General features: G+C 38.6%; 1 protein-coding gene across 5 annotated transcripts in view; it reads right to left on the minus strand.

Annotated features, from left to right (window-relative positions):
* The window catches only part of NOL4 (nucleolar protein 4), a 191,146-nt gene that overhangs the window by 156,521 nt on the left and 16,371 nt on the right, over nt 1–18,254 (minus strand). The window contains exon 2 of one of the 5 annotated variants that reach the window (XM_027883156.1): nt 10,058–10,151. The exons of the other annotated variants lie outside the window; for them this stretch is intronic. Coding sequence (XP_027738957.1) covers nt 10,058–10,114 — 57 coding nt within the window. The 5' untranslated portion in view covers nt 10,115–10,151. The remainder of the gene's footprint in view (nt 1–10,057; nt 10,152–18,254) is intronic. 5 annotated transcript variants of the gene reach the window in all.

Below are 18,254 nucleotides of genomic sequence, written 5' to 3' on the forward strand. Positions count from 1 at the left end.
GCAGGGAGTTTAAGGCCCTTCCATTGAGACTGGAAGGTCACCCACCCTGCAAATGACCAACGCAGTATTGTAGGGCAGCCACATGATCAGAAGGATCACATGGACCCTTGCAAGCAGTCCATTTTGCCAAGCCAAGGCATTTAGCCTCTTCCACTCCAGTACTTAAAAAAAACAAAACAAAAAGTATCTGTGTTTCTTTCTCCAAGTGCAGAAACAAGACTCAAAGGCAGAAGCAGTCTCAAACACGTGGCACAAAAATGCATTATGTGGTTGTTAGTAAGGAAGTAAGAGCTCTTTTATCCTCTCCTTCCCTTCCCAGTAAATCTGTGCCTAGCATTTCATAAAGATACTTAATAAAAGGTTTTAATTCACAGAGCTGACTGTAATTATGAGTATAAAGGAAGTTATTACAAACAATTTAACCTTGCAAAAATTTCTTGAAGACATACTACGTGAAGACACATCACAACGTGAGATAAAAAAAAGGATTTTTTAAAATTTGCTACTTTGCATACAGGTGTCCTGTTGGAAGAACTGACAGTAAAGTGAGGAGACCTATCATCTGATTTTTAAAAGTCACAGTGCTACAGTAGCTAAGACTTCTAAACAGAAACAGTCTCCAATGTCTCTCAAATTAATCAGTGCAGTTCAACTCCCACCTTTTCAATGGAACCATCCATATGAGGTTTTATTTGTTTTATAGCTTGCCTATGGACTCAGTTCTAAAGAAGAGGTAGGAACTGAGACTTTGTTTTTCCAGAATAGACATCCCTCATGCAGGCTGCATTTTATAATACAACATCGGTATATGAAGAACAAAATAAGAATGGCGAAGTCACTTGTACTCTAGCAGTGTACCTGAATTTAGATCTCTGGAAGCAGCAGAGTAACCTAACCTTTACTGTGTATTTAAAGCCACAAGGGCACTCCAAATTTAATATATTTGATAATACCATTACTGATGCTGTAATTCATGCCACAAGAAAACTGATTCACATGGACACTTTTGTGACAAAACGCATGTAATTATCTCTGCAGTGACCAAACAAAGACAAAATATGAGAAATGAAAAAGTAATAATTATGTATGACTCCCAGTTGCTGTCCCCTTCCCATAACTTCTTGCTAACCCATTCCACTAAGTTTTCTGGATGTGGAAAAACATGGTTCATTTTTCTCACTGCTCCTATTTTTATTCCACCCTAATTACTTTAATTCTTCATATATTTCAAGGAAAAAAACCCAAATAATCCCAATGGCTCCAAAGAACACCCTAGGGAGACACAGAAGAGCTCTGACATGTTCCTAATAGCAATGGAGATAATGCCAGTGACTGTATAGCATAACTTTCTAACTGTGCATTACTCCAAATGATAGAGGGTTAGGAGGTGTTGATAACAATACCAGCCAAACAGGCTTTACCCTGTCCTGCTCCACTATGCCCAACCTTCTTCAAAGAGGTTCCTACCCAAAACTACTGGTGTCTTCCATTCAAAACAGTAAGTTTTGTTCTTTATCCACAGGAGAGAGCTGGACCAGGGCAGAATCCAAGCACATGTGTAATGAAAGGACTGCCACAGTCCTGATAGAAACGACTGTGTTGAGGATCCAGGGTGCACGAAGATGAGGAATTTGCAGTGCAGTATCCACCACAGGTTAAAGCCTCAGAGAGATCATCTGGGAACATTCGATCTAAGAAAGCAGCAAAGCTCCCAACCCATGATCAGTCTCTAAAATTTCACTAACCACCAGCTCAAAAACTTTGTGGTATTGTGTCAGGTTTTGGTATAACCATCATTAAGAATTTGCTTGGCACTACCCACCACCATTGCCTACTATTTAAAAAAAAAATTTGCTTTAGAGATGGGGACAACATAAAATTCAGATCTTCACATCTTTAATCTTTAGAGGAATTCACATGTGAGCACTGTAGGGGGGCCCATCTTCAATCATTATTTTCTCACCACCCAAACAGCACAGTGGGATCCCTAATAATTTCAAACACTCTTATTATGACGACAGTGTTATCTCACACCACTCTCCAAACACTCAGAAGTTTATAGTGTTGATTAACTGATAAAGATTTAATCTGTTTATTGCTAATGAGTTTTGTTTTATGAAATTTCCTATGAGGGAGCTCTCTTTTTTAATTAAAGTGAAAGGCATTACAACGATATTAATTTAAAACCTGAGATGCCACCTCAGCAGAGCTGACACAGGCAAACATTACAAATACATTCAAAGAAGAAACTCAAAAATTAAACTCATTTGCTGCTTTTGGTGGCCATAGTGTGCAGTGCTCTTTCAAATGGTCCTCCTACCTCCCTCCCCAGACATGAGCACCCAAAGTGTGATGTGGGGGTTCTCTTGAAGCTGCATTTCTCCATGCAGCTAAATAAAACAGTAAGCATTGCTATTACTTCCAAATATGCACAGACGTAAAATCTACACAAACTCTCTGTCATGACTCCTAATGAAAGTGCCAGAAAATGAATACAAATTTTCCAAACTTTGTCAGTCAAAAAGGTTAGGAAAGAAATTATTTACGTGGAGTGGAAACTGCTTCACGGAAAGAAAGGACTATTATTCAACATCTACACATGCAATTTTACCATAACTTTATCTGGTGGGGCCTGGATGTGATTATGCTGGGCTTCATCCTGGTTGGTGCTGCATAAGGCAATAGGGTATACTTTGTTTCAGAACTCCTGCAGTGCTGCAGGAGGTGCTGAGTTGCTATGAGTAAACAGTTCATCTGGCAACATGCAATGCTGTGCAGATATGTAAGCCTCAGCCGCCAAAGCAATACACGGGATGAGTAACTTGAATAAGGTGGATACTTACTGACACTTTTGACATCCAATATTGACATCCCAATAAGTAGAAAGCTTGGGCAAATGATACAACCTCAAGTCTCCATTTAAACTATGAAGTCTCTGAAGTGGACACAGTTGTATCAGGCTTTCCTGCCATATGCCATTACACTACACTTTTATCCCGAAATTGCTATTTGATAAAGGCATTAACAAAGAAGCTCTTCTTTATAAGCTGGCTTTGGGTATAAATTTTCACAGTGCCTAAGGGGACATGTTTTTAGCTTCAACTAAGGTTAAAAAAAAATAAATGAGAGAATACATGGTAATGCTATTCCCATGACTGAAAGGCAATGAAATATCCACAAGGGACACGACAAGTAATAGGCTTAAACCACAGCATGGGAGATTTACATTAGACATTTGGAAAAACTTACTATTGATGTGGATAGTCAAGTACAGTAATAGTTAGCCTGGGGAGGTTGTGGGATGTATGTCACAGGGGGATTTAGAGACCAGGTTAGGCAAATATCTGTCAAGGGATAGTTGAGTAAATCCTGTCTTGGATAGACTCAATATTAATTGAGTTCCTTCTTGATAACTCTAGGACTGAGAAGCTTAAATAATACTTTCAAAGTGACTTGGGCACTAACAACTCTGGAATAGCAAGGAGGATATTTATAAATCACTGAAGTATTTTTAGGACTTTTATTCAGCATGGCAAGAGTCCAAGACTCACTTTCAAAAATTACTTAGGAACGGAAGCCTCTCTGAATGTTTCACTTCAAACAGTGGACTCAGACTCTTCAATCTTTTAGGCTGGGTTTCATCCCACTTGTTTCAGCCATCACTGAGGTTTGCCATGCCCTTCTCCTAAATCAGTTATCTCAGATGCTCTCTCACCAGCAGTGTGACAGACACTGACAAAATGCAATTCATCCTTATAGCTGCTGGAATGGTTTCAATCTCAACCAGTGAGATGCTACTTAATTCTACTCTTTTCATTACAGTTATTCCTGTTTACTCTTGTTTTTATCTATATCCAGAGATTTTCCTGTGTTCCTACGAATAGAAATATATAGATGTTTCTTTTCATTTTCAGCCCTACAAAAATCCATTTGCACACTGAGATTAAAGTTTTGCTTGTTTGTTTTTAGATATATACTCAAAGAATAAATTTCTGAACAGAAGTGAATTTTACAGAGAGTTGTGCACCTTTCAGAAAGTGCTAAGGATCCCTTTGAACAATGATGCTTGAGGAGACAGGCAGTCTCTTTTATTGAGGTGGAATCTATGGGGCTTGTGGGAGTAGAGAAGGGAAGAAAGTTTGCCAGTAAAGCGGATAGATAAAACTCTTAGGACAGCAAAAAAACTATTAAATGAAAGGTTGTCATTTTTATAGTTACTTTGCAGAGGAGAAAACATTTTAATACAAGCCTTTAAAATTAATGCTATTGAAACAAAAGTGCTTGTAATTCCTTGCTTGAGAATACCTGCCTGATCTCATGTTGAAATTTCTTGGAGGAAATAGGTCTCATAAAACACTCCCTTGCTTTGTGAATGAATATAATAACTATTAGCATCTTGACAGTGTTCAAAAAATATTCCTATAAAGACATGATAGATGGAAATAGAAAATAAAAGGAAAGGCTTTGTTCATGGTTTTACACAAAATGTTCAGGTCTATAAAAAACTCTGTTGTAAAAGCATCAAAGTCAAAAGCACCTACAAAACATTAGGAGTAGATGCAAATAACAATCAGCCTAAACATTTCTTTACGTAATATAAATCACATATAAATCTAAGACTGCTTTGAATGCAGAAATATCATTTTTCTCATATAACCAGTTCAAACAACAGCAGAGCTAAAGCATATTTATGTCCCCACACCTCTACTGGCTAGTATCATATCTTTAATGTCCCTGGATGGGACAGTCTTTTGCTGACTGAAGCTCCATACTCTGAATGAACAAAAAGTTTTACACAGAACCCTTCACCTTGTTAGTTCATACGTAATGAGGTCCTGACATGATTGTATGTAGATGTTTTACTCCCTTTGGATTCAACACAGAAAAATTTTGTATTGTAAGTGTTAGGGGGAACCAATGGTAGGTTTATGTATAAATGAACCCCATATATCTGTCTGCAGAAATAAGTAAAAATAATTTCAGATTGAAAATCCTGTTACACATTATTTCCTCTATCTCAGTATTTTCCTCTATCTCAAATATATTCCTCTTGCTCAGTAACTGTAAAAAATACTAATATTTAAAAAGAGAGATGACCATTTTAGAATGCCTCTTATTCCCATAGTAATGAATAAATCTAGTTACATCAGCCCATGTATTTGAATTCCCAGGTTATTAGTACATCCATTTGAATATCTAACTCCTTCCTGTCAGTGCAGTGTAAACCCCCAAAACATCAAAAGTTGTTAGTATTTGATAGCTATTATTAGCAGCCTAAAATAAATAAATTGAATGTTTCTATTCAGTTTCAAATGGAAAGTGTCTATAACAGCTAAGAGGATATTTATTATTTGAAATTTATAGTTTCTGTTCCTCATTATATGATGTTTGAGCAGCAAATCTCATATTTTACCAGCAGATGGAGACAGGAAAAATCAGTGTTATAATAACACAGAATCATTTCCAGCTAACAAGTTCTCCCTCTGGAACTTTTAGAGCAAGAAACCCTACAAGGACTAAACAAATAACCTAGGATATAGCAACAATGAGTCAAACTAATTGTAAAAATAGATCATGAAAATAAAGAGAAGTAAAATGACAAATAGATTTGCCATTTGAGATGAGAGACTAAAACTAATAAGAGACACAAAGTTTGGGGATACTATGAAAGCTGTGGGTAAGAAAAAGTCCTCTGACTGTCTTTATAGGTGAGTGCAAGACACCCGAAAAAGAGAATCAGAAATCAAATAAATACTGACCAGAAATCCTTTTCTCCTTTTATCTCTTGGACCAGTCCAGATGATGGTAAAGCACTAAGGCCAAATCTCTCTCCATAAACAGTAAGGGGTGTATGCTGGGTGCCATATAAATCTAAATCCTGCCCAAAAGGGCTATTCTATTGACTCCTTTCAGGTAAGGTCATCATCTGGTGTCAGTCACTAGCTTTATTAAATTAAGCACCAGCAAGTAGAGACAATGGGTTGTGAAATCCAACTGTGATTCTGCAACAGGCAGAACTACCATCATCCATCTTAGTGCAGGAGGAGAGATTTGAAGTGAAACATGGAACGTGGCTGCCAATTCTTGTGTCTCCTACTGAAAACAAGCAAGGACAGGGGAAGCAATAGACAATTTTTAAAAAGAAGCCTCAAGACCAAAGGCACTCAGAGCACTGAAGGAATGGCAAGAAGATCCCAGTGACGAATACAGGGACAGGAAGAGCCCTGGTTGCATTTTATTCTTCATAGTTAAGAGTTACTTCTCAACTGAGGTATGAATACTCTTTTCCCTCAGCACACTAACACCTGATTATTTTTTTCCTTAGGTGTTTAAGCTTTTACACAACCATTCTGAAAAAAATCAGGTCACAAGACAAGTCACCCTTCACTATTTGCGATGTCTGTTGCTGCAGGTGAACCAAATGTCATGAGCTGTATTTCTGTGAACAAGTGGGGCACCACAGGAGCAGCATATCTGTAGAGCAAAGCAGTTGATACCAAGGAGTTGATGGCACACCATAACTATTTCAGGCTATCTCTAACCTGGTCCCCTGCAATGGACATACACTTCTGGTCACAACCCCGTAGGTGAACACCGGGAACAAAGAGCAGTTTTCTTTTACATTTATGCACTGAAAAAACACTGCAGTGTGAAACAAAGCCCAGCGAGGTGGTCAGGAGCTTTGTTCCACAGATGTATTCGTTTTCCAAAGTAAAATGCCAGTGCAGATGCAGTCATATTTTCCTCAGTAAGACAACAAGGTAGAATTTTTCACACACATGCGCACACACTGTGGTAAACATTACCCAAACCAATGAGAAAAATACTTAAGGATCTACTTCAGGAACATACATGGCCCTGGTATGACTGAGGAGAGCAGAAAGATTCTGAACAAACACCTGTTCTGAAGTAGAGACCATATTTGCCACATTACTCCCTCTACATGCCTCCCTCTCCAGACAATTCCTGCCTCCCCAGCCTGTTGAATAAACAGATGATGCTGCCATCATTACGTGCAGTCTGATTTGAGCTGGCCTTTGTTCCTTTTCTTTATTTTTTCACAGGAAAAGCAAATTAATGCTCTACTCTATCTACAAAAGTTTGTTGAGTCAGTGTGTTTAGAACAGGAAAAATTAATCCAGGCACTACATGTGTCATATTCAGTGAAATGTATGTGACAATTCCATTCAAACCAAAGAACTGGACACAGAGAGAGAGCAAGTGCACACATAGTGCACCCATGGGGAACTGGCAGTTTTCACTTCAAAGGTGAATAATTGAAAAAAAAATGCAATTTATTGCATTACCTTTTTTTTCACCTGAACTTAAATATAATTTACCAATTAATTCTTCCTTTTAAACAAACAACTTGGAAATAATTTCTGATCTAAGAAAATTCAAGAGCTGGTTCTGAAGTTTATCTATTCTAAAAGAAAAGCAATAACTACTTTTTTTTTTATAATCAGATTGTATTATTTCCTGTTCCCTAAAGGGTGTTGTCTCTTTTCCAAGGGATTAGTTTTCTATTAGAAAGAATTAAATTTTGACTTTGAAGGTTGTTTTTGTTTTATTTTGTTTTGTTTGTTTTGGGGGGGGTTGGTGGTTTTTGTCTGTTTGTTTGTTTGTTTTGCAAATACTCAGTACAGTTCTGGAAACATCCAGCACACTTCGCTTGCCCGCTTCAAGCTCACTATTTGGTAAGCAGCTAAGAGCTAATAAACCTAGCTTGGACATCAAGGATAACTGAGCAGAGAAGGAGTGTAACACAGCCAAATTTAGCAGAAGCATTTTGTTTAATTTTACATTCATGACCAAAGTTCTAATGCATGTATTCCTTCTTGATGACTCATTAAAGGAGTCATCTAGGTATGAGGACCTTCTACCAGAATGTTCTGTAATTGTGTGAATTCTAAGAAATTGCAGTTTTTAAGCTTAAAAAACTGTCAAGATTTCAGTTCTACCATGAAAAGGGTTGAAAGGGTGTGAAAATTCATTTCATTAAAGTAATGTTATTCTTTTACTGAAAGTTAATTTGAACATAAAAGTAAGTATTAAGATAGCTATGAAATAATATTTCTTCAAACTAAGACACCATAAAAGGTTCAAAGAAAAGATTCTGAGGCTGGAGGTAATCTTTCTGTGTACAGATTTCTTCAGCTGTTAAAAAAACTGTACACATACTATCAGGCTAAGTCAAAAAATAGAAGAATAACTCACCGAAGCACAAGTGTCCACTCAGTGAACAAATACTGAAATTACATTCCCTTTTTAATGTCTTTCTACTCTTCATACATTTTATCTGATAATTATGTACGCCAAGCTGCAAACAGTTACTCCAAGACTTCTCTAGAGAAGACTGCAGTGCCAAGCTAAATGCTTGGCATTGGAACTGCCTTTTCAATCTCACAGCTAATCTGCAAAGGTCAACTACTCCTGGTGAGTATTGTAAAGAGAAGGGACTTCAGCTCCCCACTCTGACAGCTCAGTAAACTGTACATTAATTCCCATGAAACTTTGTTTCTAAAAGTTTCTAGCAAATATAATGCAAAAAAATCTTAGTTGTACTTTAGTCTCAAAATAGACAATTCTTTCTATCTTTTATTAGCATGAAAAGATTTGATTTTCCTGAATAAGGGTACAAGGACAAAACAACTAATTCTCTTCTAATATTTTTGACTGAAGGAAATTCTAAAATGAATAGGCGTGAATCCTGAGTGGGCCTGTTTAGTATATTTTGGGTATTTTTCCTAAATTATAATATCTGGTATTGTCATCAGCTCAGCAAAAACGAACTGGAGAAGCTAATAATTAAATGTTAACTCTTAACATTCCTGTCATGCTCAAAAAATGAACAATTCCACAACTGTATTTTAAAGTGTGCTATACTTTACAGGTATTCAAGCACTGGAGGAATGCAACGTAGATCTATAATGCCACCTTTTTTCAGACTGATGAAATGCAACTACTGTATACCAAAAGTAACCTAAATCAGAAATGAAGCTTAAATAATGAGAAATCACTACCCCAAAGTGCTGCCTGCAAAATTAAATGTATATTCTAAAATTATATTCAAAATACTTATAAGCCTCTGATGCAAGGGTGTTCACAGAGGGTACTTTTTTAATAAATAACGTGATACGCAAGTACCAAGTGTTACATGCAGCAATCAGGTGCTAAGAGGATACCACACTGCAAATCAACACTGCTCAGTGACAAAACTTCTTGAAAAAAAAAAATTGCTTCAAAATCCTAGCCAATTGTTGAAATACTTCAAAAAGTCAGGGGAAGGGGATGAATCAGAAGACTGCTAATGGGATGTAGTGATTTTGTGTCTAGATCCCTGGGTGCAATTCCAGCAAGGGCTTTCGTCCTTTAAAGTTGCTTCCTCCTTTCACCCGCTGCCTACTGCAAGGAACAGCCCTGAGGTGGCAGGGAGATGAAGTGTGTGACCTAATCTCTCCCATCGATGTTTCTACAACAGCTGTTCACTTGCTTATACAAAATGAGTTCATGGTCTCAGCCCAGCTCCCAGAGGACAGCTGTCTCCATCACCAAAACCACTGCTACAACAGACCATTAGGTGCCATTAATTGGTAACCTCATTAGCGTCATCAGTAAGACACTGGGGATCAAATTTTAAGCTGCACTTTTGCTGTACATGCAGCTTATGGGTAGGGACAGACAAGAAAACATCTGTGACTTTGTGAGACCTGTACAAAGCCTTGGTGCTGATACAACCCAGACACTCGTTCAGCAACCTCACTTGCAAGGCCAAGCACAGAATAGTGACAACTGGCCCCAGTTCCAATGCCAAAGGGGACAGGAGTCTCCAGGGTACCCATGTTCCATGCATGTCCTGGTTCTATGACCACATTACCGATATACTTCCCACACTGGAAAAGAGCTGCTTGTTTCAGGGAGCAAGGATGTACTTCCTAGACTAAATATTCCTGGAGTATAAACTAACAGCTTCTAATGGAGATCCCTCTAGATTTCTGCAAGGACAAATGAGTAGGGATCATGAAGGGGCTCACTGTAATTGCACAGGTAATGTTACCTGACACAGGATAGAGGCCACTGGGGACTCAGCAGTCTGCATGACTTCTGCCTGCATGTGGTTTTAGCAGCAGTGGTGTGACAGCCCTGATGACCTACAAACACAAGCAAAGTAGGAACTGTAGGGATTAGGGTCTGTTCTCAGATGAAGCAACACAATACACAAAAAAATCAGGCAAAACACTGGATACACAATCTCTCCACCAGGTCTGAAATAGAAGCAGCAAATATCATGTCAGATATTGGCATTAAGGTTTGTGGTGTGTCCAGCAGTGCCATGGGCCAAATACATAACCGTGGTCTTCAGGAAAATTCATCATGGAGGGGTGCAAAAGTTATCCTTCCAAAAATATACAAAAAACCCATGAGTTATTACATCCTCCCTCTGACCTGAGGGAAGGCATCATTAAACTGCATTAATTGGTTAATAAAGAATATTGATTTTTTAATTAGTTTTGTTAATGTTTGTGTGTGCATGCACAGACCAGATTTTACAAAATTAAATTAGCAGACTTATGTGGGACTTTTTAGTAACTTACTTGTTGGGTTTTTCTTTAATTAAATTACATTTCCCTAATTCTACACTTTTTCTCACTCCTGTAACACTTTTCTGACATGGGTAACCTAGGCAAGAACAAGTGCCAGAGGCAAAAATCCTGTGTTCCTGTGAGGAAGCATTGTTGCAGATAGTCGGATCATTTACATCACTTTTTTCTCTGTCTCTTGTTCCTCCCTTCCTCAGTCATAAACAAGGTCCACAGCATGAAGAGGCCAATCCTTGCCAGCAGAACCAAGTTTTGAAAAACACTACTCCACCATATGTTCAGTCCTGACCAGCATGATAGTTAGGAGGCTGACATCTGCAGATGGGGAGTTCATACCACCATTCAGCATAAACATGCTGCTACTGTACACTGAAGTCAGTATTAGCCAGACTTTGCTTAGGAGAAATTTTCAGCACTGATCTACAGTTTCACCTTGCCAACTATTTTTTGTTAGAGTGTTGTAAATGAAATAGATATAAAAAGAATCTCAGAGAAAAATGGTGGCTGTGATTGCAAAAGGGAGCCTTTAGGAATCCTTTTGGTAATCTCATTTAGAATTAAAACTCTTCTGTATCAGATATTACATTGAAGCTGTTTGTGTAATAGGAAACCATCTAATGTTACATATGACAAACCTTCATGAAAGCCCACCAAAATCCATTTGGTCTTAGGCTTATGCACTTAGAGAATACAACCATCCCAAACAGTCTCCTGGACTTCTCTGAAGACCCAGTAAACTCAGTTTTTCTCTAAATAAGATGCATCAACCTTGCAATAAGCACTTAAGGACATAAGTCTTCCTTGTCTTCCTTAATGCCCTTCTGAAAGCAATGAGAATAGTCTACTTAAATGTTTGTGGGAGTGAGAATGATTCTTCTTAGAGAAGGAGTAAGATAAAATGCATTTTCCCTGCTACTTTTTGATTCCCCCCCGCCCAGCTCCTCTCACAGTCCATCTGCAGCTCCTCATGCAGTCCAAATATTCAAACATGACTTTTTCCAGGGCTTAAACAGATTTATGGTTAGCAATTTCCACAGGGGTTGTGTGCATGTTCTCCCAGGCATGCTCAGGCACCAACACTCATCAGAGGGCTGGAAATCAAAATCTATGTCTGTTATGCCACTGGCAATGAAATTCAGTGGGTTTATGTTTATTGTGTGCCTTATTCAGACCTTTACTGCATAGCAGTCCTCTTCTTCAAAAGGCTATACCTAAAAGATATGCCTCTGGGTGAATTTTCTTTAAAATGTTTTGCAGTCTTATCTAATATGATTATTAAATGGGAGAGTGAATGGAACAACTTTCCTTTATTATATTGCTCTGCAACCGAAAAGGACAATGTCTGAACTGTAAATTCCTAGTAGAAAGGGGTTAGACCTTCATTTACACAAATTTTATTCAGAACTTTTCCTGCATCAAATCTGGAGCAGGCCCTGAGCAGCCAACAGTTCAGAAGAGTGCTCATTACAACACTGACTTTGCAAATGCTGTTTTATCAGGTAAGTTCAGTTTCTTAGTTTTTGTAAGTAACAGCTTCCTGAGTTTTCTTAGTGTGGATAAGAGGTACACTGCAGTTCGGATCACTAATTGCGCTGCCCACCATCCCTTTTCTTTTTTAACAGAATTAAAGAAACAGTCAAACCATTATTTTCTCAACACTACTGCAAAAACAGGTGTTTTAAATAAGCAGGTAACCACATTTACTCAACATCTGATGCATGGTAGAAGACAGGAAATCAGAGTATTTGCAAGATGAAGACTCCCAAATTTGAAAGCCTCTGCCTTAATCTAGACACACCCACAAATTTACTACCATACACTATTGCTTTGCACGCTAATATTAGTACATATAGAACAGATGATGAAAGAAAAGGAAAGATGCAGTTGAAATAAGGCTGCTCTGTCTAAAATTCATGCCTATTTTCTCATACTTACAATGATTAATATGCAAACTATATGAAGTTTTGTAATTATTGCTACAATTCTGTGCTCAAAACAAGAGCCAAACAATATATTAACATACTTATTCTTACATATTAACAATATGTATCCTTACTTAGACTTTCTCTCTTTATATGAAAAGGATAAAGTTTTACATTTCCCAGCTGTTTGCAAGAACAGGAAGAAAAGTTGAAACATGGGATTAGAATTCAATTATGTGTTAAATGCAGTATAGTGACTATACTATTCATCAGGTTCATAAGAATTTGGTGCTCTGTCACCCAATATCTTAGTTTAAACTACTGCGTTCAAACTGTAGCAAAACCGTAATTCACCGGTATTAAGTGACCTGCCCATTTTCTCACTCCTCTGTGTATACTGGCTGCATTAAGTTAATGGGACACAGCACTCGGATGTCTTCAGCGATGACAGTAATGTTTCTCTTCCTCTCATGACATACACATGATGTGTACAGCCTGGCTGATGGATATGGCCATCCAACCCAGAGCCAATTGTAAGTGACAGTTTAGCTTGCAATGCGAGATGGGATCTCTTGAGAGGGACAAAACTACACAAAACCAGGGACAGATGAAAAAGAAGTTAAATGGCCACTTAGTCCATCCCCTGACAGAAAAGGGACTGCCTTCTGTTGCTCATGATGTGTTTTCTTGTCTTAAATGACTCATCTGAGGTAGGTTTCCTCATTGCCTCTGAGAGACTATTTGACAGACTAGTAGAGGTAAGTACAGAAACTTTGGCTGAGCTTATGCCAAGAGCCTGTATAAAAGGTTTGCAGACTGTTGTGTTGCTGTTTCTTAGGGATGTTCACTTGGAAAGCAGATATAACACTAACTCTCTCTAGTACTCACTTGGGGAATAAAGTTTCTCTGTCATACTAGATCATATCTGCTGAGAAGGAGTTATCAAGGGCCTCTTGGTGGCAGTGAGAAATAGGTGATCACCTCCCTAAGGCTTTGCCATGTCACTGCCTTATTTCTTTCCAGTGTATCTCCCAATTCCTGCTCTACTCCTGCCAAAACCAGCTTCCCTTGCAAGGGGTCCAGAACATTCTTTCTTCACAAATAAGAGCAGAATTTAAAATCCCATTGAAGACTCACGTCGATTTTAATAAACTATGGCTCGACCTCCCAAATCATCCTATTCTGTCCAAAATGATGCTCTGCCTGCAAAGGACCAGGGACACACCATCAATAGTTTAGTTCCTCAGCAAATACATAGATCACAGTTTCACATACACATCAGAGATGGCTAAGGGCATAAAGCTTCAAGTTTATCTTACAAGGAAAGCCAACATCTGTTTTCATCTTGCTGCTGCTGACAACATGAACATTTTTATTCTGCTGAATAAAACTTTACAAGGACTGAATTTTCAAACACAATATTTTGTTCCTTTCTGCATCAATTTAACATTAAACTTCATCTTCTTCATCTACCTACAAGAAGCTGCAATTTGCTTTTCTCAAACTTTCACCTTTTCTTTACATCAGGCTTGATTCTTCCTGGACTACATTTCCCAAGACACACTGCAGAAGGAGATCATGTGTTTCATGACACATTTAGTAAAATCAAGGACACCAGTGTAGTAGAAATCCTTGTGTCACATCTCTCTTTTTGTAAATACACTGCACCCACTCATTTGCTTGCACTTTGTAGCAAAAACTCTCCCCAGAAAAACTGAGAAGGCTTTGCTGCACTTGCACCAGCAGAGAGAATCAGCTATGGGGACTGACTATGCACTTTATCTACATGATTTAAGCCTTGTCTGTATAAGAGAAATATGTTATTACTTTGTTGATGAATCACACCTGCTACCCAAACTACATACAAGACCAGTTCTCCCTCACTAGGAAAACTTTAAATTCAAAATCTGTCTACAACTGCCAAACTAGCATGGATCACCAAGAGGATTTAAAAAGTGCACACAGGCCCTGTTCTGTGCAAATAGCCTACTACAGTACTATATTTTGTGTTTGCTACAATCTTTAAAAGAAAATGACACAGTCATTTCGCATCAAATCAAATCATTTCTAGCATAACTTTTCATTGGGGATATTCTGCATGTATCCTGGAATTTGCTTCCTGAGGAGACATCAGGCACAGCTGCATGTCTGGTAAATATGTGTGCTTGTTTTTCATCTAGGAGGGGTGTGTGTGAAATTAAATTCAATTTGATTCAACAGTATTTTACTGGCATGGCAAGCTGGCTAAATGTAGCCTAAGAAAAATGAACAGACCCTTAAGGTAGCTGTCACCAGCTGATACGATGCATTTTGGATAAGGTTTCATTCTGTATCTGGGGTTTTAGCCCATCTATCTATTCCCCACTGCAGCCTGTTTCCCATCTTGTTCAGTCATTTTTAACAGTAACTCGCCATCTGAGAGCACTTCACAACACAATGCCACCATTACACTCTCCTCCAGGGGTCAGAAATAGTTTTTTCTTCAGGTTTTTTTGACAAATACATTTTATTATTTCTGATGATACCCTAAAAAAAACTCCTTGTTTCTCCCACAGATTTTGGATGTCGAGGCAAAAACCTTTGCTCCATTTAATTTTTTCCTACTAGGTGTTGTGCTCAGATGCTACTTTTTTTTCTCCCATGTTTTTTTGTCTCCTGGTTTCTGCTTATATCATATAGACATTCCTTCTTCATTCAGTGTATGTTTCAGCCTTCATATTCACTGAAATAAAAAAAACCTATTACAACAACAGTATCCAGTCTAGCATCCAATTGTTTCTTTCATCCTTCCCAAACCTCAGTTAAACTATCATAGTTTAATCATAGAACCACAGAATGATTTGGGTTGGAAGGGACCTTAAAGATCACCTAGTTCCAACTCCCCTGATTTAGACAGGGACACCTTCCACTATATCAAATTGCTCAAAGCCCAATCCAACCTGGCCTTGAATACTTCTAGGGATGGAGCATTCACACCAACCTGGACAACCTGTCCCAGTGCCTCATCACCCTCATTGTAAAAAATCTCTTCTGTCCAATCTAAATCTACCCTCTTTCATTTTAAAATGATTGTCCCTTGTTCAGTCACTATAGGCCTCGGTGAAAAGTCTTTCTCTGTCTTTCCAATATGTACCTTTCAAGTACTGAAAGGCTACAATAAGCTCTTCCTGAAGCCTTCTCTTCTCCAGGCTGAACAATCCCAGCTTGCTCCACCTGTCTTTACAGGAGAGGTGCTCCTGCCCTCTGATCATCTTCATGGACCTCCTCTGGACCTGCTCCAACAGGTCCATATCTTTTCTGTGCTGAGGACACAGTGCTCCAGGTGGGATCTCATGAGAGCAGAGTAGAACAGGGGAGTCACCTCCCTCAAACTGCTGTTCATGCTGTGGTGATGATTAGAAGGAACCATCACAATCAACTCAGCTGATTCTATATATAACTCAAGCTACATAAATTCTCCAAATTAATTCTTGTGAGTTATTGATGCTGTACTTATTGTAGCAATTTATTTTGCATTTTTGGTCCCCCAGAAGTCAACCTATTACTATGAAGAGGACAAAAAAATAATGGCATTGATGTTGATTTCACATTTGATCCTCCTGTGCTCCTGTGTTGCAGCAGAAGGAATGTGTCCTGCTTGTGGTGGGATGGGACCTGGGAAATAGGGACTTCAGCGTGCTGTTTCCTACAATGCTCTCCTTCTCCAGGTCTCGCTTTATGGTGCAGCATACTCTGGCACTTTTTTTCATATTAAGCTTTTACAATCTGATTTGTCAACTTCAGAAACTGAAGCTTCTAGACTCCCCTATTATGAGGCTGAGCTTTATATAATTTAAGATGCATTCAGTGTTCCTATCTCTATAATTAAATTTGTCTGGTTTTGTTATTTTGAGCACCTTCTGAATTTTTTTCAAAGAGTTTACTATGTGTTATGTTGAAAAGATTCTGCTGAAATTATATCCTTTGTTTTCTCATCTTTCATTATTTATGGCCTTTGTTTTAAGGATAATTATTTAACTGATGTTTGAATTAATGAAATAGGGTATGGAAAATCGTTAAATTGGCCTGAAAAATGTTATGATTTAGGAACAAAACACACTCATATTATTTCCTCATTTCCAACTCTGCAGGGTCCACTTGGGACATTTGCGGAGTTTAAAGTGAATGTTCTCAAACAGCAGTCTGCAAGACCATTTTCAGTTTATAAATCAACAGTATCAGCTTCGAGAACCACACTAACCACCTGCACGTTATACACTCAGCAGTCAAAAGGCTGATAATGAAATATCCATGGTCCTTGAGAGATTTTGAGAACTGACAGGGAGTTGTTGCTAAGACTGGCAATCTCCTCTGTACAGCTGTGGGGATTACTAAAGGATTTCTGTCTCATTTTTTTTTTAACACAAAAGTAGAATTTTCACAAGCATTTGACTAGAGATGGGATTTTTAAAAGAAAAAATTACAAACACCATGGGACTCACAATGAAATTGTAACAGTTGATAACACTCCATTTTGGAGCTATTTTAACACCTATAAAGAAGGAGAAAGCATCCTGTTCTTTTTTGACGTTAACATCTTTACGGTACAGATACAGTTTTGTGGTTAGTTTTTCATAAAGGAGTTCAATTTTTATTTTTGTGTGTGAGATTATTATTGGTCAGATATTTTGCTATCTGTTTAGGTCCCAGCTGTGTTGTATTAAAGATAATCACAGTCCTGCAGCTGTATTCGATGACACGCAATCCAGCATTTAGTGAAGCTGATAAAAATTAGTTTTCTCATATTACAACTAAAAGAGAAACCTCATCTACTACCTAGGATTAAGTACATTACTCTTATCCACCCCCTCTTCCAGTTTCTGGGCTGCCCCCTCAGCTACAAAGAAGGGATTCACAAGTCTTCTTCAGGGCACGGTCCTGGCTTCAATATATATCAGGTTACTACTTGTATGTCAGGGATCCAAAAGCATATCTTCCTATCATAACGATATGCAAACATTTTTATTGCCTGTAATAGCCAGTTTAGTACCTTGAGAGCTAAAGTGGAGCAACACTCCTTTTCAGCAATAGCTGTAACTATATACTGCACTACATACCATATAGCCACCCACACACAGTATGAGAGCACCAGGGCTGGTAAGCAGGAGATGTCTCAAGTGCTGGGTTCAGGCAAAAGCAGAAAGTGAGGGTGAACACCAGCAGAGACAGTGGTACGAGGTTTCGGTTCCATTCCCTGCACTCAAATCATGCCAGCCATGACATTTTTGTCACTATTTACAGCAAGTATTTGTAGCTGCTGTAACACTAGGCAGCATTACATGTGTAGTGCAGTGTGTCATACATCTGCTAGAAGGGTCTCGTTTGAGACCCTTCTCACCTTCTCATGGTGAATTTACTTAGGAGATTTGGGGCTTGCTTCCAAAGTCAAGGGCTTCCTTAAGTCAAACTGATAGTTCCCAGAGTCCTGTGCTAGATGGCCATGCTGCACTTTAGGAGTCCAGCCCTGATAAAATAGGTACCAGCTGTATCCCTGCATATGCACACCAGCACCCATCCTCTGCTGGGAACAGGGCTGGCTGGTACTGAAACATATCCATGGCTGCCCACACAGCTGCTCAGACAGTGGAAGATATTACAAGCAAGTCCAGAGGAGGGCCAGAAAGTTCATCAGAGGACTGGAGCACCTCCCCTATGAAGACAGGCTGAGAAAGTTGGAGCTGTTCAGCCTAGA

This window comes from Empidonax traillii, unplaced genomic scaffold (genome assembly GCF_003031625.1).
Source record: "Empidonax traillii isolate 1590-97213 ecotype Southwest subspecies unplaced genomic scaffold, ASM303162v1 scaffold119:size1479319, whole genome shotgun sequence".
NCBI lineage: Eukaryota > Metazoa > Chordata > Aves > Passeriformes > Tyrannidae > Empidonax > Empidonax traillii.